The sequence below is a fragment of the Cyprinodon variegatus genome, unplaced genomic scaffold, assembly GCF_000732505.1.
Source record: "Cyprinodon variegatus isolate N-32 unplaced genomic scaffold, C_variegatus-1.0 Scaffold123, whole genome shotgun sequence".
Lineage (NCBI taxonomy): Eukaryota > Metazoa > Chordata > Actinopteri > Cyprinodontiformes > Cyprinodontidae > Cyprinodon > Cyprinodon variegatus.
This window is the reverse complement of record NW_015150576.1, coordinates 719,802-740,016: the sequence shown is the minus strand read 5'-3', so window position 1 is coordinate 740,016 and position 20,215 is coordinate 719,802. Positions and strand designations below refer to the sequence as shown.

The 20,215-nt window shown below is 39.3% G+C and overlaps 1 protein-coding gene and 1 non-coding gene across 2 annotated transcripts; both read right to left on the bottom strand.

The window, feature by feature from the left end:
- Positions 1 to 1,801: 1,801 nt before the first annotated feature.
- Positions 1,802 to 19,430, bottom strand: LOC107085392 (microtubule-associated protein futsch-like). The gene is made up of 10 exons (XM_015375681.1): positions 19,351 to 19,430; positions 7,316 to 17,168; positions 7,141 to 7,237; positions 6,949 to 7,030; positions 6,023 to 6,086; positions 5,760 to 5,891; positions 3,224 to 3,313; positions 2,982 to 3,125; positions 2,714 to 2,898; positions 1,802 to 1,990 (listed from the first exon to the last, which is right to left on the bottom strand). Exons 2-10 carry the CDS (start codon positions 17,165 to 17,167, stop codon positions 1,822 to 1,824), a joined length of 10,815 nt encoding a protein of 3,604 aa, XP_015231167.1. The 5' UTR covers position 17,168; positions 19,351 to 19,430; the 3' UTR covers positions 1,802 to 1,821.
- On the bottom strand, positions 4,695 to 4,777 carry trnas-gcu. Its single transcript has one exon. It is a non-coding gene; the product is annotated as a tRNA-Ser (tRNA).
- Positions 19,431 to 20,215: the final 785 nt, after the last annotated feature.

Sequence of the window (20,215 nt, the reverse complement as noted above, 5' to 3'; positions counted from 1 at the left end):
AAATTGGTAGGATTTAAGAGACACGAGTCTCAGCTGGGGTAACGCTTCAAATCAGAGATGCTTCCTGAACATGGGCTTTAAGTATTTTATATAGCCACCACCTCTACTGAAGAGCTTTATTGCTATGATGATTTTATTTTCTCACAAACCTTGACACTGGTCTACTCTACTAGTCTAATAAAGAGGGCTGTAACCTGCAGCCCTAGGCCTGCAGGCTCATCTTCAGATCAACAGTGGGTTCTGATAATGTTTGTTTAAAACTACAGAAAATTTACAATACTTCTTAAAAATAGCTCATTGTGTTTTTATGTTTTCATGCATTAATTTTAATAGAATATTATCAAATTATTTTCAACTCATTTTTTCTTACATCCCAGTTTCACAAATGCAGTCAACTAAAAATAAAACATTTAAAAAATAAACCATATTCCCAACAAAACTATTTAGACATATAATCTCAATTTAACATTAGTTTACTCTTCTAAATTACATTCTAAAATAAAACTGATTACATTTCAAAATGACTATACACCAGCTTTGCATTAGACTGGGTAGCAATTCAAATTTCAAGAACTCATGAGATTTAATTTCTCAGGATTAGGAATAAATTGTTTTCAATCTGATTTTAAATAGGCTTGGCTGCCTAAATATTACCTGAATAACATGACCATGTGGTTCCCACATATTGATACTTAAAATATAATATAATAATGTTCAACAGCAGATGAATAAAGTAATAGCACTTAGAGTCTATAGGGAGAGTGGAATATGAATAGTTTTTAAGCCAATGTTTAAGAATTAATAAGAGCATTTATTCAGAACTGGAAATTTCTCTTTTTTAACATAAAGCTACTGTGCAGAGTGGGAGGCACCACTTCGAAATGAAGAAACTTCCCACAAAGAAAAATATTTTACAGTTTATTTAAATAAATATTTACATAAGAGATTCATATAAATCAATTTATTTTCTTACACAAAATGCCACTAAAAGGCGACTGCTTTAACAAGGAGGGAGAAAATAAGGGATGATGAGGTTAATCGGAGTGTGATCTAAACCCTTATGTAGCGTGGACCTTTATGCAAACTTAAAAAACACAAAAAAATACACATTTAAGATCGTTCTTATTTTCCATTATAAATCTTGTTATAGTATGCATAAATCTACATGATTATTCAATAGAAGTTTTAATTTGTTAATAAGGAATAAAAGGAAGATTCTCTACACTAACTGAATAAAAAGCCATTTGCCGGATGGTGGGGGCGGCGTGTGGCTGAGAGGTGAATAAAGCGAAACAAACAATCAAGTAAGCATCAAAAGAGCACATTTAAAATAAAATAAAAAACCTTGGTGAGACTTGAAGACAACATTCAGACAGAACAAGTCTAAAAAGTAGACATTATGGCTCGGTTTGAAAAATAAAACCTTACAGGAATACATGAAGAATCCAAACTACAGCTCAAAGAATCAAATCTTAATCCATCCAAAGACAACCGCGGCTTCCCTGTCCAGGAGGAGATCCTAACACCTATCCTCACAGCTTTTAAAGAGGTTTCAGATTGCTGAACATAAAAAACTGATATGATCTTTAAACTCTATTGCTCTCTCACATCATGCATTTTATTTTATTTTAATAAAACCAACTGCTTGTTCAAAAACAGTATAAAGAAAATATATTTTCCAAAATACTATGCAGGGAAGAGTTTAAGTTGTCACCCTGAGTTTTAGTCCAATGATCGAGCTCTTAGAGGAGTAATTTAAGTCTCTTTATTCACTGTGAAGATTTCCATGTCAGATCCATGGCCGCCTCTACCAGGGGGCTGTCATACTGAGCCAGTTTTGGGCTGGATTGAGCGGGTCCCGCTTACAAAGTTATAAACTAAAAACTGAGATGTGCCGAAGTAATGGGTGGCAAAGAGTTTTCCATCCGGAGTCGGGTCTGAGAACGCAATCTCGTCTTTACTCAGGTAGGAACCGTAAATGAAGTTATTCCTGTGAAAAAAACAAAAAAGCAACCATAAGTGACTGCAAGTTATTTTGCTTTGCATGATGTACTCTTTTCACATAAATCAATTCAAGGTAAAAAATGAAAATAGAATAACTGGAAGTGAGGCCGTGTAGATTCTTATAGACCCTAATACAATTAACTTTTAACAAGTTTTAGAATAAAGTTTTGCTATGAATATTTAAATATTTGTCTATTTGCTACATATCTCAATTGCAACCAGGGTGAGGAGAGAATGTCTTGTCAGAGATGATCAGTTGACTTTAACTAGGCCATTATCACACAGGGATATGGGATCCACACAGCATGATGCTGCCACCACCATATAGCAGCATCCTGGTGTTCTCCTCATATTTGTGACCGGTCTGCTGCATTCATTGGTGTCTATTATGCTGTTAGTTCATGAATGTTCTCTAAGAGATTGAGGCTTTATATTAAGATTAATTCACAAACATTTGATTCTTTAGATGACGTCTGATGATAACTGGATGCTCTGGATCTTATTTCTTCTAACAGAATAAAAAGGTCTTAAACTGAAGGAATCCAAACCCATTAAAAATTTTTTATCTGTCAATATTTTAAAACCATGCATCCCTTACCTCTCACTTCAAAGTACTGCTCTATCATATAAACTTCCTGTCTTGTGTGTCAAATTGTGAAAATATTCAAGGTATATTAATAGTTCTTCAGGGCACCAATCAGGAACTGACCTTAGGCACTCGATCATACGCGTGGCGATGGCCCGCCTCCGCATCATTCCGACCACCCAGATGCGGCTGATGCCACAGATGGCTGGCTCAGGTGTGGTGGAGCAGCACCAAGCTCTCTGACGTTCAAACATCACCTTCTCCCCCTCTGAGCCCTCAGGAGGAGCCTCCTCGATCACTCTGTACCCCTTTGAGCAAATATGAAGAGGACTTAAAAAAGGCTCAGAGACATAACAGCTCTAAACAGATGTAAGAGCCTGCAGTCTGCTACCTCTTGGATGTGCTCTGCTATGAGGCATCCGGCCACTTTCTTGTCAATAGAGATAAAGAGGAAGGTTTTAGTCTTAGATGGATACTTTGTCTCCACCTGTTGGAAGCCGAGGTCATTGTCCACCATCTCTCGGATCTCCTCCACCTGAGATGAACAGCAAATTAGCAAGCCGCAAACATGATTTAAGACTGAGGTCCAAAATATGAGAAGTACAGAGATTTCTAACCTCTGAATTTACTTACCTTTTTCAGGGCATATTTGGGATCATCAGGGAGGACGAGGATGATCTTGCCATCAGGATATTCAGCCATGATTCTCTCCTTTTTCCAACCCTGAAAAATTAAAACAGAAAAAAAAAAAAACATTTCATCCTGAAGGCGTTTTTTATTAGCAAAACCAATAGCACACCAGCTTTACTCTATAAATTAAACATGAGATTAACATTTATTTGTTTACTTAGCATTCTTTGGAAAGTAAATCACATCCAAAGATTTATATACTCATCTGGTAGAAACAAAAAACCCAAAATCAATGAATCACTAATGTCATGACCGGCACACATAAAATAAAACATGTTTTTTCTCGTTCATGTTTTTAGTTCTTCTGGATCTACAAGATTTTACTTTGTAATTAATCAATTTCCATTTTTGGGTGTATAAATATGATGCAACAAAAATTTCTTTCATCATCAAAATAGTAAGACTAGAGAATATGCCTTTAGGTAGAGCTTATTATTAAGTAATATAATATTAACAAAATTAAAGAAAATGGTTTGTTATCTTAAATTGTAAATGTCAATCTAATTAATAAAAAGAGTTTTAAACAACTTGGATTGAGTCAGAGAAGGCATGAGGAGGACCAAAACCTATTTTGCAACACACACCGAAGCAAAATGTAACAACTTTTCTTTTATTTCATTATCTGTGACTAAGATTATTTTTAATTTATGGCAGAAACCATCCATATATGTTAGAAGCAGATTAAAAGTTAAATGCATGTTAAAGAAGTCAATGTCCATTTTTAAATACAGTGAATGATGTATGATGCTGTGGGCTTATTTCTCTACAGAGGCCATGGGAACTGGTGCTGAAACAATTAATCCGATGAATCGATTATTGAAATAATCGTCCACTAATTTAGTAATCAATCCTAAAACAGAGGTGCTTAAGTCCAATCCTGTAACTTTTACATGCATCTCTTCTCTAACTCACTTGAATATAAAAAGGCTCAATCCCCTCATTCAGTGTAGGCACAGTAACGAGCAATCATTTGATACAGGTGCATTAAAAATGGGGTGCAACAAAAAGTTTCACCTGGTTTAATTCTGTAAGAAATCTTCTTTTTAGGAAAGATCCCAGATCCCAGAGAGAATTCATAGAGCTCATCTTCAGTGATCCTACTGCCTACTGGATATGCTGTTGTGAACAGAAATCACTCGAGCAACCCATTGGTGTTATGCAAACATATTACATAAATGAAGTGGCATTGGTCTTTTACATACTTTAATAATCTCTTAATCAATTCTCTGCATTTAACCCATCCCTTTGGAGAGCGCCCGGGGAGCAGTTTGGGGTAAGGTTTTGCTCAGGGACCCAGAGTGGCAGTCTGTGGGAGTGGGGGATTGAACTCACAACCTCAGGACTCAGTACATTAAGACATTTGTTTGATAGAGTGCATCTCATGCTCACAGCAACACTAGATGAGCATGTTTTGAGACAAGGATGGGATTCGAAACCCATGCGTGCAGAGCACAATGGATTAGCAGTCCATCGCCTTAACCTCTCAGCCAACTTGTCTCTAATTGGTGAAATAATTATTGTAATTATACTAGCTGTGTTGGAAACAAACTTTAAGCAGGCTCAGTGTGGCTGGCTTCTAGGTAATTTACATCATTTAAATTGTTGTAAGGATTTAAAGTGCTTGGCAGTGTGTGTGGTGATGGTCTTCATATATAGGAGGCATATTCACCTCATTACAATTATTTAAGATATATTTAAGCTCAATGGAACAGTTACAACAAAACGGTTACAAACCTACACACCTTTTTATTTTCAGCCAAGTTTGAGTTGCTAATGTCAATTTAGAAGCTGTTTTGCAGTAATTAAATAAAAATATCCCTCATCGTGGGTAGAAAACAGCAACGTTGCCAGGGTTATTTCGACATGTCGTGAGTGCCTTTCAGGTACTGATTTGTGTATGTATGTAAGGCGGGAAGCGGACAAGCCCTGTAAATCTTGCAGCTGTGCTCAGTTCGTTACAAATTAGGATGTATGAAGCTAACAGGATGCATAATTGAAGTTTCGTACATCCAAAATTTTCATGCACCTCAACTTAAATAATTTCTCTCAGCTGCTAATTTTTAGTGCCTCTACAAGGGTTAGCTATAAAGGAGAAATATGCCCTATGTTACAAAGCTCCCCCTGTGAGTTAATATCATACATCAGCAGATCCCATGAGGTTTCCTTTAATACACAAGTGGGTTTCTCATGTTACTTTCTTGATGGGAAACTACAAACATCAAAATGATTCCTTTAAATATAAAAAAAGTCATGCTGATCAGTTTAAAAGGTTTCCTAAAATCAGTCCAAAAAAAACAGATAAGGGGAGAATCTCACCAACAATCTGGAGTCTTCTCATAAAAACCTTTCAAAACAATTAAATTAGCTATGATGCCATTGCATCAATGTTCAAGAAACAAACCTTAAGTTTAAGTTAAGTTTTAACTAAATGCCAGCATTGAATCATTGCGATGAAGATATTCTCCATGTTTGGTCTCACCACATATTTGACAGCACTGATGAACTGATTGTGAAACAGTAAATGCTGGGATTCATCCTCAGGGTTGGCAGGAGAGTAGAGCATCCCACATATGCTGCAGGCATCTGGGCCGAAGTGTTTCTGCTCTGCATCCTGGGAGACAAAAGGAGACACAGGTCAGTTTAAAAAACACAGCATACAACATGGATGGTAGTTCTTCTGTTTAAGCTACATTAGACATTTGGGTAAATGGGGCGTGGAGTGATCATTTTGCTTACAATTACCTTCTCAGTGCCCTCTTTGTCGCCCTCTTGAGGAGACGCCCCATCTGGTGGCTTTTCTTCTCCGCTGTGAAACAAACACACATCAGTGGGGTTGATGTATTTTTCCCAAGTCAGATTCTAAAATTCTCCCGGCCTGAAAGGCAAGCCTTTTTGTCAGCAAATTTCCAAAGAATAAAACCTATTTCTAAGGATGTTACGGTTTAAATTGACCGGACGTGAAATGGACAGGAATTGGATAAATGAAAAAAAAATGTATAGTTGTACAAATGGACAAATGGATGGGAGGACAGATAACTGGAGAGACATAAAAAAGCCTAAAAAGGCCTTAATACTGGACTTGGTTGTCATGGTTTTGAGCATAAGATCATATCTTCCCCATTCTCTCTCAATTCCCTTTACTGTGAGTTTACTTTCAAAAATAATAAAAAACTAAGGCTAACAGTGCCTAAAACAAAACAAATAAACCAAAAAGAAAAAACAGAATGGATGGAAATGGGGACAAACTGATAAAGTAACAGATAAAAACTCAAAAGAGGAACACTGGAAACACTGAGGGAGGGTAAATGGAGATATCGACAGTTGGATGGAAAAATAGGAGGACGAACAAAAACAATAGAGGAAAAAAAAATCAAATGGACGTATAGATGGGTGAATGACACACATATGACTGGATGGAGAAAGACAAAAACATAGAGGGATGGATAAACAGCCCGCTTTAAGCTAATATTTTAAATTTAAACGGAACAGGAATTTTTTTTCAGACTTAATTTTTCTTTTTCTGTATTTCTCCAGATAAGAAAAAACTTTCATATAAATATCTAAACTCCCCCAACTGTTCATGGACCCTGAACACAAACATTTTAATTTAAAGGAAAAAAACAACAACAAAAAAAAAAACAGCAAACAAGCAAACTGAATCTTCTTACCTCTTAGACGGCTCCGTCGATGTCTTTTCTTCCGTCATGGCTAATTCGGTGTTACTTCCTGGAATAGAATCTGCAGTACTGACTGTTGGAGAAAAGGAGAAAATGGGGCAAAACGTTAGACAAAAAATAGTAATAGGACGAGGCAGAATTCTCTTTCCTTGTATTATGGAACAAAAAGAACAAAACACAAACCACTAGGTATTTCTTCACAAGTTCTATTAGAGAGTTTAGCACTGTCCTCAGGTGCAACGGCAGAAGCAGGAACAGGTGAGGATGAATCAGCTGCATCCTGTAAAATAAAAGTGTCAATCACAGCATACTCATAATAATGGTACTAATAACTGAAATAACATAAATTTAGATTTACCTTGGGTTTGTTTTCCTCCTGTGTTTGGGGACTTTGGGATTTCTGAGGCGCTGAAGTTACTGAATGCTTGGATTCAGACAGCTGAACGCCTCTCGTTGCAGGCTGCTTTGACTTTGTTACACTTGTACTAGCTGCTTTTGATAGCATAGAAGAAGGAGCAGCAGGTTTGGGCTGAGCTGCAGTAGAGATGGATTTAGGAACAGTTCCAACAGAGGGAGCTAGTTTTGAAGTCACTGCAGTTGTAGCTTTCGACTGTGGGGCTGTAACAGTTGGCTTGGTTTGTGCTGGCTTTATCTGAGCTTGCGTTGCAGCACTTGGCTTTGACTGTCCAGGAAGGGCAGTTTGAGCTTTAAGTTTTGCCTGGTTAGGTAACTGTGGTGAAGCTGTGGGTTTTAATGATGTTATGGGGCGCTGAGCGGGGATGCCAGGTCGTAGCTGCTGACTGGGCTGATTTGGCTTTTTTGGAGCTACCAGCAACATGTCGTCATCGTCTAATTCAAAGTCATCTGGAGAGTACTTTGGCCTGGGTTTGTACGGCGTGTACTCTACAGGCTTCGGTTTTTGAGCTTTAAGTCCATTGGGCATGGGAGGAGGAACTGCTGGGAGGGACCTCTTGGCTGTGGATCTGGTTACTTTTGGAGCAGGTACTGTGGCAGCTGCAGCGGCTTGGGAAGCCTGAGCCTTACTTTGCCTCGTGCTCCTTCGGGTTTCAACAGTTTGCGTAGCAGGCTTAGTGGTCTCGGCTTTAACAGGCGGAGCTTTGGCGGCTCCTTTTTTAGAAGGCTTGGTTTTGGCAGTTTCTGGTTCAGGGGAAGGAGTTGGAGAGTTTTCCATTTTAGCTGGTTCTGTTGCGACCGGCTCAGCCTTGGGCGTCTCTGGTTTTGGTGGTGCAGGTTTACTGGCAGGGGCAGGGCTTGCAGGGGAAGATGTGGACTGACTGGCTGCTGCTGGTGGAGGAGGAGTAGTTACTGGACCCATTAAAAAGCTGGAAGAAAAAGGAGCTTGCCAATCAATGTCTGAAAACATCTGGTTTGCTTGATCAGATTTTAGTTTCTTTACGCGAGCCCAAGACATTTTTTCCCTCTGCAGCTCAACCTGTCTCAGCCTCTGATACCGGGTAAGCTTCTTTTTTTCATGGGCTTTTAGCGGCACTGAAACTTGTGATATGAAGAAGCGTCTTTTCGGGGGTTCTGCAGCTGGCTTGGTTTCAGACGAGTCTGTTGACGAGGGATGGGGCGCAGATGACTCGGGAGCAGGTATCACCGAAGTAGAGCTGGCTTCTAGCCCAGCAGGAGTTGCAACATTATCCGGTTCTGCATCTTGCAAATTAACTGCTGGTTGTTCCCTTTTGGTAGCTTCAGCTTTAGCGGCTGCTGCTACCGCTGCTTGTTTTTCTTCCTCTATCCTTTTCAACAACATGCTGTCCGTGGCGATATCTTCTGCAATTTCTTGACAAAGGGCTAAGAGGTTCAGCTGCTGTCGTTGCGCAGCTCTCTTAGACTCTGCGGCCTTCTGTTCGGCCAAAGCTGCAAGTCGAGCTTTTGTTCTCGCTTGCGTATTCATTTCTTGTTTCTTGGGTTTCTCCACCTCTGGTCCCTTTTTATCATCTTCTGTTTTAGCTTTTTCCTTCAAAGTACTGCTGATTTCCTCTTTATTTTTATCCTCTACCTTCTCTTCAGACTTTTTTGGAGGGTCTTCAGTAGCTTGTTCGGATGGCTTTATTATTTTTACATCATCATCCTCTTCATCATCCTCCTCGGCCACAACAATCTCTCGACCAATTTCGATGTCCTGCAGCATTTGCACTTCTTGAAGGTCCAAATTAACTTCTGCATTCTCCAATACTACAGCCTTACCATCTTCAGCTGAGTGCTTAGCCTCAGCGTTTGACATTTCTGCATTTTTGTGTTCCGAATTTTGAGCATTTTTAAGGTCCTGAGGTAAAACCTCACCAGAACGGTCTACAGCAGCGTTTTTGAACCCATCATTTGCTTCTTCTAATCCTCTCTTTTGAGAGACATTTAAGATACTTTCATCTGAGTCTTTTCCCACTAACCCACTGTCGGAGAGTGAGGAAGACAGCCCTGATTCAGCTGCAGCCTGAGTCAAGATGTCTAAGTGAAATTCACCCACTGGAACTGGTTCTAGTATTACATACTCTTCAGATGCACCATCTGGTATCTCTACTTCACTTTGGGGCGGAGCGCCCTGAAGTCCATCCTCTTCCTGCACCTGCTTAGAGTTCTCTAAGAGTTCTTCACTTCTGTAGTCAGGAATGGCACTTCTTTCACTTTTGTGAGCTGAATCTTCTGACTTGCCATCTGTAGTGCTGATATCAACACTTGAAGCGTTTGATGTTGCATTACTCTGCTCTAACTGGGCATGTGTTGCACCTTTTGCCTCACTGACAGTTTGCACTTCCATTTCCACAGTAACCTGACTGTCTGGAACGGTAATTTCTTCTTTGTCCTCCAGTTGAGGGTGAACAACTACCTTTACTTCTTGGGTTGAAAAGTCTCCCTTGGCACCCAGAAGGAGAGGGCTCTCTGTGTTCTGTATGTCCAGAACAGAAATACTCTCACCAAGGTCAATTTTTGTATAAACTTCCCCACCACTGTTGCTCTCAGGACTGCTAATCGGTTCGTAGACTACCTGGCTATCAGAAAACCGGACCTCTGTATCGTTTACTGTCCTTATCTCATCTTCTGATGCCTGAATAATACTGCCAAACTCATCATGTTGGCCATCAACAAGCGCAGCTCCTTCTTGAGGATTAGTAACAGATCTCTCAACAATGGCTTCATCAGTTAGCTGTCTCCTTGTTTCTACATCCTCAGCAATTGCTTCCAACTTGCTGGCATTTGCATTATTTTCTAAATTAAAGACAGGAAGTGGTTCCTCATTAGATATATCTTTGGTGTCATGGATTTCTTCCGACAAATGGTTGCGTTGTTCTGCCACAGTAGCTAGAGGAGGAATTTCAACTGTCTCTGCAGACGTTTCCATTTTAGTTTCAGCCTCTTGAACATTCTCACATAAAGAGGTGACCTTGTTTTCCTCTTTACACTCTTTGTCAGCCTCCTTGTTTCGTTGCTGTTGAAGATGAACATCCGATTCCTGAAAATAAGTCTCACTGGGGGTTTCTGATGCATAGAAAGGTCTACTGATTTGACCATTTACACATATAATGCTTTGTTCACTCTCAGCAGGAATAGTGTCATCCCCTGCTTTGGTATCTTGAGGGAGTTCACTGACCTGAACTCTCTGGCTTTGGGTGTTTTCTATAAATGATTGGTGATAATTCCCTTCCGGTACCTGAGAATTTTTCTCCATTTCTTCTGGAGTCTCAGAAATAGCAAGATTTTCTCTAAAAACCCTATCATCATTTTCCTCATCGGCATTAAGGCTCTGCTGGAGTTCTGCCTCAGGTGGTAGCGAGGAAACTAAACTCCTAGTGTATGAGGTGAGTTCAGGGACTTCCTGACTTCTCCAGCTATGTCTTTGTTCAGTAACAGTTGATGGCGATATCTCCTCTGGCCCCTCTGTTGTCTGCATTTCTTGTTCTTCTGGAGCAATTGACCTAAGGCTCTCAATTACATTCTTATTATTTTCATCACATATTTTCTCTGCTGGTGTTTGAATTTTCATTTCATCTGGACTCTTAGAAATGCTGACATATTCTTCAGATACCCAGTTTTCATTTTCCTCACACTCATTTGTGGGAATTCTGAAACTCTCTGGGATATTTTCAGATATGAGAGTGACAGGATTCGTAACATCAATACATTTCTGGTTTTCGGTTTTTCCTTTAGAGGTTTGTTGAAAAATCTCTTCATGAGGTACTGCTTGCATTTCCACTGGATTGTCAACAATACCACTGTATTCTTCGACAGCCTTTTTTTCGCCATCTTTGACCCTTTTGGCCACCTCAGTTACTTCAAGGCCCCTCTGGTTGTTTGTTTCAGGAGTAGCTGGTAAAAAAGACAATCCAATGTCTTGTTGAGCTTTCTGGTTCTCTGTTTGTACTTTAGCCGCTGCATTAGAAATATCCTCAAGAGATGTGGGTGTTTGCAATTCTGTTTGGGTTAGATTCCCCTCAATGCCAACGGGTTCTTCAAAAGTCTTGCTCAGGTTTTCATCACACATGTTAGAGTCTTGAGCAGTTTCACTTGCATCAAGGCTCTTCTGGGTTTTTGTATCAATAATAGTTGTTGGTTGAAACATCTCCTCTAGAGGCTGTGTTGTATGCTTTACCATTTCAACTGGATTGCCATCTATGAAAATACGTTTGACAGTTTCGGTCTCATCTTGATTGCCTTTATTTGTGTTGCTTTCAGATTCTGTTGCATCAATCATAAGCTGGATTTGTTTGTTTGTTTCACTAGCAGATGGTGGAGTGAAGGTTTTGGGTAAAGAATCAGAGATTGTATCCATTTCATTATCTGTAACAGTTACAGGCGTGGAATCTGTATTTTTGTCCTTCCACATTTGGTTTTGTATTTCAACAGCAGGGGAGACTGTATTCAGAATCTCAATTTCGTTTTTGCTTTTCTCTCTCTGCATTTCCACCAAAGGTGTTTCTGTAAAATCCTCTGGAGCAGATATGAGCTGGATTTCAGATTGGACTGTATCGTCTTGCACGCTCAGATGTTCTTTACAACCATTCTCTTCTTTCTTAACATTTTGATCAGTTTCAATCATCATAGCATCATGTGCATCAAAGTCTTCTCCAGCTGTTTGTTCACTGAGATTGTGGTTTTCCTCACTGAGTGGTTCGACTACAGAACCAATGTGGGAACAATTCTCTGGTGTCTCCATGACAAATTCTGTTTGGTCTTTATTGGTATCCGATGGCGAGGGTGAAACTGGACTCTCTTTTGTTACTGTTGTGTCTACTTCAATTTGTCTCTTTGTTGCTGTCATGATTTCCACTTTTACTTTGTTTTCATTTTCAATCAGATGTTGAGTTGCTATCTCTGGGTTAGGTTCCAATATCGTCTGGCTTTGAATTTCATCTCTAAGAGCAATGGTGCAGACCTCCCTGGTCGAGTCTGCAGCCTCAGCCAAAAGAGCAGAACAAGTTGCAATCTCTGGAGCTTCGCTGGATATCTCAGTGGTAGGTTCATAAACAGTCTGCATTTGCATTTTTTCTATATGAGAAAGGTCAGATACCTTGCTAGATGGGACTAAAACTTCTCCATCAGGTTCTGCTATGTTTTGAACAGTATTAGGACCATATGTAACATCTAAGCTGTTTGGGTGACCTAAAGTTTTATGAACTTGATGTGCTTCGTTGAGTGTTCCAACAAATGGTTCACTCACCAATTGGGTTTGCATTTCCTCAAAAGATCCAATGTTTGACCTCTTCTCTGAGGTTACATCAACTCCTACTTGGGTCTCAACTGCACATTTTATATCCCCCAAATCTATCTGTGCTCTGGGGGGTAGAGAAGTGGCAGGTTCACTAACCAGCTGTGCCGGCATTTCTGAAGTCTCTGCAACTTCTTTTTGTGTTTTGTCAGGTTCACTTACCAGCTGGGTTTGGATTTCTTCTGTTAGAGGACAGTTAGAAGCAACCTTTCTATCAGCTTGCAGTTCACTCTGTTCAGCAGCAGAAATACATTTAAAATCTAAAATGCTCTCATGACTCAAATTTCCTTGATATTCATTTGGTTCACAGGGTATGCCAGTGGTGGTTTCAAAGACCGGCTGTGTTTGCATTTCTTCTACAGAAGATGATATAGAGATATTCACTGATGTGCATAAAACTTCCCTATCAGGTTGTATTCGACTCTGACCAGCAGTAGAACCACATTGAACATCCTCTTCAGCTGCAGAATTTGGATTTTCCAGATTTTCATTAGCTTCATCTTGAATGCTAATGATGCATTTACTGACCAGCTGAGTTTGCATTTCTTCAACAGGTGAAACGTTGGTTACTTTTTGTGACATAGCCTGAACTTCAACTAGAGTCTGAGCAGCAAAGTTTGTATCCACATCTTCATGTACCATGTAGCTGATGTCACTGGTAGTTTCACTTACTAGTTGTCTTTGAATTCCTTCTATATGTACATCTGTAGAACCCTCATTTGGTGTGGCAACAATTTCTTCAGCAGCCTCTAATTTAGCCTGAGTAGAAACACATGCCACATTTTCACTGCTTCTGGAATCTGCATTTCCCAAATGATTATGAATTTCATTGGATACATCAATGTTTGGTTTATCCTGGGTTTGTGTTTCTTCTACACGTGCATCGTTAGGGATTTTTTCAGATGTGACCTCAACTTCAGTCTGAGCTGCATATTGCTCAGTCTCCAGGCTTTTCTCTGCTTCAATAGGTGCTTCTATAAGTTGTTCATTCACTGCTTGTGTTTCCATTTCTTCTATAACAGTAGAGACGGTATGGGATGTTGCTAAAGCTTCTGTACCGCCTTCTCTGTCACTCTCAGAAGCAGCATGTATACTGATCCCACAATGAGCATTTTTCAGATTTTCATGAGCTTTGTCATCAATAGTAGGCTCACTGATCAGATGGGCTTGCATTTCTTTAAAAAGCACAGTCTCCTCAGATGGGGAATCAACTTGGCTTTGCATCTTAGCAGTCCCATTGGGACCATCCTGATCTTTGGGACTTTTTGCAGGTATTTCTATGAAACTTTCCCTAACTGACTGGTTTTGAATTTCTTCTATAGGAGCAATATTAGACACTTCCTCAGACTTTGTAAGAGAGAGCTCATTAACAGCGATTTGAGCCTGAGTGACACATGGACCACCCTGATCTCTATAAGCTTCTATAGGTATCTCAGTAAACAACTGGTTTTCCATTTCTGCAACACTTACATTGCAGACCCCATCTTTGGAGCCTGAAGCTTCTAAACCATCTTCCATTTGACCCTGAGATGCACCACTCATGTTACTTAGCTCCTCCATTGCTTCCTTAGGTATGTCCGTAGGTGTTTCATTCACCATCTGGGTTTCCATTTCAATAGAAGTAAAAGTAAAACCTGTCTGGGATGATGCTAAAACCTCCGTGTTGTCTGTTCTGTGACTCTCAGCAGCAGCAAGGTCTACACTAATCCTACAATTAGCATTTTCCAGATTCACATGATCTTTTTCCTGATTGATAGGTCCCGTGACCTGTTGGGTTTGCATTTCTTCAGTAAATGGGGTCTTTTCTGATGAGGCATCAACTTGGATTTGAGTCTCAATGGTCCCCGTTTGACCATGGTGATCTTTGTGAATTTCTTCAGGCATGTCGGTTGTACGTTCCCTGACACACTGGGTTTGCATTTCTTGTTTAGCAGCAATCTTAGGCACCTCCTCTGGTGTTTCTGAGAATGTATTAACATTGATTTGAGTCTGATCAGCACCCAGGCCACCCTGATCTCTGTAAGCTTCATCACCTATCTCAGTTATGGGTTCAATAAACAACTGCCTTTGCCTTTCTTCAACACTTGCAATATTAGAGATCTCTTCCATGGAGCCCGCAGCTTCTACATCTTGTATTTGAGTTGGAGCAGGATCGTTTGTAGTCTTTGCTTCATTGAGTCTATCACTGGTCAGTTTATCAGACAGCTGTGGTTCAGTTTCTTCTATAGTAGCCTTGGCTAACTCAGGCTCTGACATAGCTGTATTTTTTCCTAGGACTTCAATCAGAGTCCCACCTGCGCAATTTGCTTTCTCCAGATCTCTCTGAGCTTCATCAGGAGTGTCTGTGGAGGGTTCACTAGCCAAATGTTTGATTGGGCTGTGTGATTCTTCCATCAGAGTCCTGTCAGAGGCCTGTTTAGATACATTTAAGGTCTGTATATCCACTTCTGGTAGATTCTCACCCATTGCAGAAAAACCCTCTGCAGATTTTGTTGAGTTTGAATCCTTTCCACTTTCATCAAGTACTGCTGTGGTACATTCACTGTCCTGCTGAACGTCTGATTCCTGTTCGAAAAGTTCAGATGTTGCAGCAGGCCGTGTTTCCATCCCACTTTGACCCTGATTTTTTTCACCACCTCCAGGAGTTTCCATATTTTCAGAATCACCATCCGTTACATGATGATGGATTTGAATAGAGACAAGTGTGGGGGATTCCCTGACATGTAATTCCAGCTTTTGCATTTCCTCTGGAGGATCAGGATTTAAGATCTCAGATGTAATTCCAATCTGTATTTCTGTTTTACTTCCGCCTTCGGCTTCACTGAAAGTCTCTTTGTTTGCCACGATTTTAACATTTTCCTCACTTTGAAAGTTTGTTGACAGGTTGGCAGTAGAATCCTGAATTTGTGAAACAATTGTAGCACTTGGATTTGAAGCCAGTAAAATCTCTTCATCTTTGATCTTTGGTACAACAGCTTGATGAAGGATCGTAATGTTATTTTTGTCTCTGTTTGAAGAATCCATTTGAAACATGCTTTCTTGAACAGTGTGATTCTCCTGACTATGAATATCCTCTCCAGATGTTATTTGAGTTGCTGGAACTATGATATTTTCAGAAAGCTCCTCTGTTTCATTTTTAACTAAAGTATTCTGAATATCAGACTGAGTCCCTTGGATAACAAAGCTATGATTCTGTTGTTCTTTTACAGAAATGTCAGAATCAGTAACACTTTGGGGATACTGGAAGTCAATTTTTTCTCCACTGCTTTCTTTGAGTTTTTCTTCAGAGTTTTCATTCGTTTTGTTTAAGTCCTCCCCCAAACAATCATCTCTTACTGGAAAATTGTGTTTATTCGCTACAGGATTTGACTCCTTTTTTAAACGAGTCTCTGAAACAGCAAAGGATTCTGCTTTTGTTACCATTTCCTCAGCTGCTGGACTACAGATTTCCACTTGTAATGACGAGAAATTGGTTTCAATGAGTGATCTTGTTTCGGACTCTTTTAACCCCACAGTTGTTTGGGTATGGTGAGTGTGATCTTCTAATCGGTGTGATGAATCAGTCCTTCTTGGTTCAAGATTTTCACGTCCAGAACTTGAAATCACATCTCCGGGAAATGAACCTAATGTTTCCTCTGATGAAGATAGCGTTTCATTATTTTGGCCCTTTGGGATTTCAGCAGACCTAACTTTATCTCTCTTTTCCTCATCCTCAGAGGCAGCACGACCTACTGTTTCCGTCAAAGAGGTTTCATGATGTTGGTGTTTTAATTCCAACTGCTGCATTTCTTCAGTTGTTGAGTCCAACCTGCCTGTTTCAGATGTCAAGACATCTGTCGATGCTCTCTGAAGTGCTTCAACTGAAGTTTCTTTTTTCTCATCGGTGTCAGACAGGCTTTTAGAAGATGCAGATTCGGAGTATCTCCCATAGTTGTGCTCAATCTGTACAGAATCTGGTGGTGGAGATGATGAATCGTGGCTAGTGTCCGGTGGATCAAAAGAACCTTCCTCTACGGTACGCTTAGCTTTGTTGGAATATTTTTTGATGCAACAGGTCTTGTCAACATCCTCCCGCTCCCTGAAGAAGTCTACCTTACTCCTGTCGCTGCTCGGCTCCTCATCAGACTCTGTGGAGGCGCTCCGCTTCAGGGAACCTTTGGAGTTTTCTCTTTGGGAGAGTACTTCTCCGCAGGAGGCACTTGTGGCTTTCAGAAGCTTGGCTTTTTTAAGAGGGGGGTCTGAGGGGGTCGCAATGGAATCACTAGAAGGAGAACTCGGTTTCAATAATTCATTTCCATCTTCAACAGAGGAAGACCTTTTTTTCTTAGCCCGTGGGGTTCCTGTCTTTTCTTGCTCTACTCCTGTCTGTAGAGCGTTGGTAGTTGGTCCAGTTTTTGATTGTAATTCTTCGCCATCCTCTTCCACCTTTCTCATCTTCGACTGTGGTTCATGAGGAGACGATTCTCTCTTTGAGGCCGGCATTCTGTTAAGATATTAAAGCATCATCAGGCTTGGACTGAAACACACACACAAAAAGGTACAGTGCTGAAGATTAAAAACAATTATTAGGAGATTGAATGTCGTTGATTATCTGCTTAAATTACAGTTCTAGCTGGATGTTTAGCTGTTCGCCCTTTCAGAAATAGCAGTATTAAATTTAGTCATTCGGGTTCATGGCCCTGACCTCACTTTAATCTAAGTTTGTTCATTTAAACTGAGCATTAACCTGCTTTATTTCCATCTATTCATTGTAAATTTATTTCAATCAACTGAAGATCCTGTGATAATCTTTATAGTAAGATGGGTTTTAAATGTTCTAGAACAGGGGTCTTCAATGTTTTACAGGCCAAGGAACCCTAAAGTGATGGTGAGATGGAGTGGGGACCCCCTAATTATATATATTGTGTTACATTGTGTTATATCAAACTGGTCCTATTGTCATTCTATTACAGATGGAGACATGTAATGAAAGTAAATTTGCCCTGGGATTATTAAAGTATTTCTGAATCTGATTCCTGGTTGATTGGACAGATGTTAACTAGACAGTCAAATACACAATCAAATTCATCCTGAAACTTTAAATCAATACCCAGCCCTACAATTAAGCCACAAAGGTAAGAAGTATTTGTGTGTGTCACCAGGTGAGGTGCTGAACTGAGGAATACATCATCACCTTTTAGACATGGTGATGACAGCATCATCCTGTGGGACAGTTTCACATTCCAAGATAAGAGTCAACTTTCAGGCACTGAACTGTGGACAGGATCGGGTGCTAAAAAAACATAATGATCCATTACCCATAATTAATGTCCCATGAATAGACAAAGAATAGTGAGCATCAATGACTCACTGAAGAACCCAGAACATATAAAACATAGCAGACCTCAGTCACATCAAGTAACCCTATTCCAAATCAGTAAAAAAAAAAAAAAAAAAAAAAAAAAAAGGAAAATAGAAAACCAAAACAATCTAATTAGTGTTGAATTCAACTCAATGCTAATTCTGACATTTTAAATTGAAAAAGCTTCCTGGATGGAATGCGAAACGTCTTCAAAGTTGTAAACAAAGTTCAGTGGATTGTTTTTTTTTTCCCCCCTTTTTGGAACGACTATGACCTGGATGACTGAGAATCTTCACCAGCGCAAGTAACCTGATATGACAATAAATAAATCTGAGCAAAAAAAAATGCATCAATGGGCTGGTTTACAGAGAAAACACTGCAAACAAAACAAACAATAAAAAAATAAAAAAAACAGATGAACAAAACAGGCCCAGTTCACGTTTGGCTTTGTGCATTTTGCACAAAGAATTTTCAAAATCCAAAAAAAGTTTGATGAAAATCTCCTTCTGCTATGATGCTACAGTACCTGGATGTTTAGGCATGTTTGTTGGAAACTTTATCTCCTACAACATGAAATCTCAAAGAACAAAACCTAGCCATCACTTTGTAAACTTAGATATTGTCTTCATAATATTTTGAAGGGCATTGACCAAAGCAATAGGGCAAATTTAAAAGAATAAATGAATAAAGGTATTGGAATGTGTTAATAAAAGTCAGGATTTAAATCAGAACAGCTTAGATTTGGATTACATTAAAGAAACTGTTGTGGTTGAATTGTTAGAGTGCATCTAATTCAGCTTGCACTTAGGACTTAATAATAAAACAAAGCCTTGGAGTCATCTACTTTCACATAATTTAAAATTAAATAGTGCCAAAGAAAAACATGCAAATACTGGTACCAAAGCATGCCTCATATCATAGGTCTGCAGGTCCTGACCTGATGCAGTAGGTGTTTATCATACATGCAACAAGCCAGGCTAATGGTGGACATAAACAGATGAATCTGAATTAAAGTAGCTGCTTAGCAAGTAACACGACGTACGATCAACTTTAATTCGCTTATTCCCTGATTTGAGCAAATTATCTGAGCGATTATCTAACAGATAGATGGGGCACTTCTCTGTGTGGAGAGCATGCAGTCAGAAATGGACAGTTAGCTGATAGATAGCAGAGAGGAGCAGGGAGCTAACGCTAGCCGCTGCCAACTCGCAGAAAAATAAGCGCAGCGAGACTTACAAAGAGCAAAACAGCTGCTCCACACTCTGATCACAATCCCCACTGAGGCTTACCGACATTACCAAGAAGGTAAAACCGCAACACGTACCTGATAAACTCACTTTGATGTTTTCTTTCTCAACAACAGCTGTTTTTTTTCTCCCCGTGAATAAAAATTAACTGTACTTCCGGAGAGAGACGGCGGATGTGACGTAATCACGTACTGTCCCTGCTCCGAAAGTTGAATTTATTTTGCACGAAATCAAAAATATATAATTCATTGGAAACAGAGCAGTACTTCCAAGGATATTTTTGAGAGATTTTTTAAAAGAATTTATTTATTTATTTTGTTTTTTTTGTATGTATTTTATTTTAGACCACCTTTCCATTGTTCTTCTGTATAATTGTTTGTAAGATCTGTATAATTTTTTTTGTTTTTGTTTCAATAAAAAAAGCTGAATTTATTTTGTGGAAAATAGAGCGATAACATCAATAGGGGGAGCTCTGTGTTTATGATGTTCGTTTATTTGGTAACATGACATTAAAAGGATTGATTTGAGAAAGTAATCGCAGGGGGAAAAATGAAATGATTAAAAGTCAATAAATAATCAAAACGTTGTACATACACTTTGTCATAAGTTCACTATTTCTTTATACCAATTGATATAAGAACATTAAAATGACAGTTTTTTTTAATATCTTAGTCATGTCAATGTAAATCCTGCAGATTCTCAAGTGAGAGAAATTATTTGGTTAAAAAAAAGTTATTCAAGTACTGAGAAACTAATTACACAAATCCATGCAAAAGTAACACTTTTACAAAATATTTTTTTGGCATAAACCTAAGAAGCCACTCCTCACAATTGGTAACTAATACATATTAGAACAATGTAAAATACCTCAGTGACATTATTTTTAATATGTGGACAGACTGTATATACCCCATGCACCTTCTTCTTTTTGACTATAGAGCT

What these genes read in the sequence shown, in the direction of transcription:
- LOC107085392 (XM_015375681.1), bottom strand. Translation starts at nt 17,167, where the DNA reads ATGCCGGCCTCAAAGAGAGAATCGTCTCCTCATGAACCACAGTCGAAG. An exon ending in TTGTGAAGAAATACCTAGTG is followed by an intron (nt 7,031 to 7,140) that starts GTTTGTGTTTTG and finishes TTTCTCCAACAG; the next exon opens with TCAGTACTGCAGATTCTATT. An exon ending in TCGACGGAGCCGTCTAAGAG is followed by an intron (nt 6,087 to 6,948) that starts GTAAGAAGATTC and finishes TTTGTTTCACAG; the next exon opens with CGGAGAAGAAAAGCCACCAG.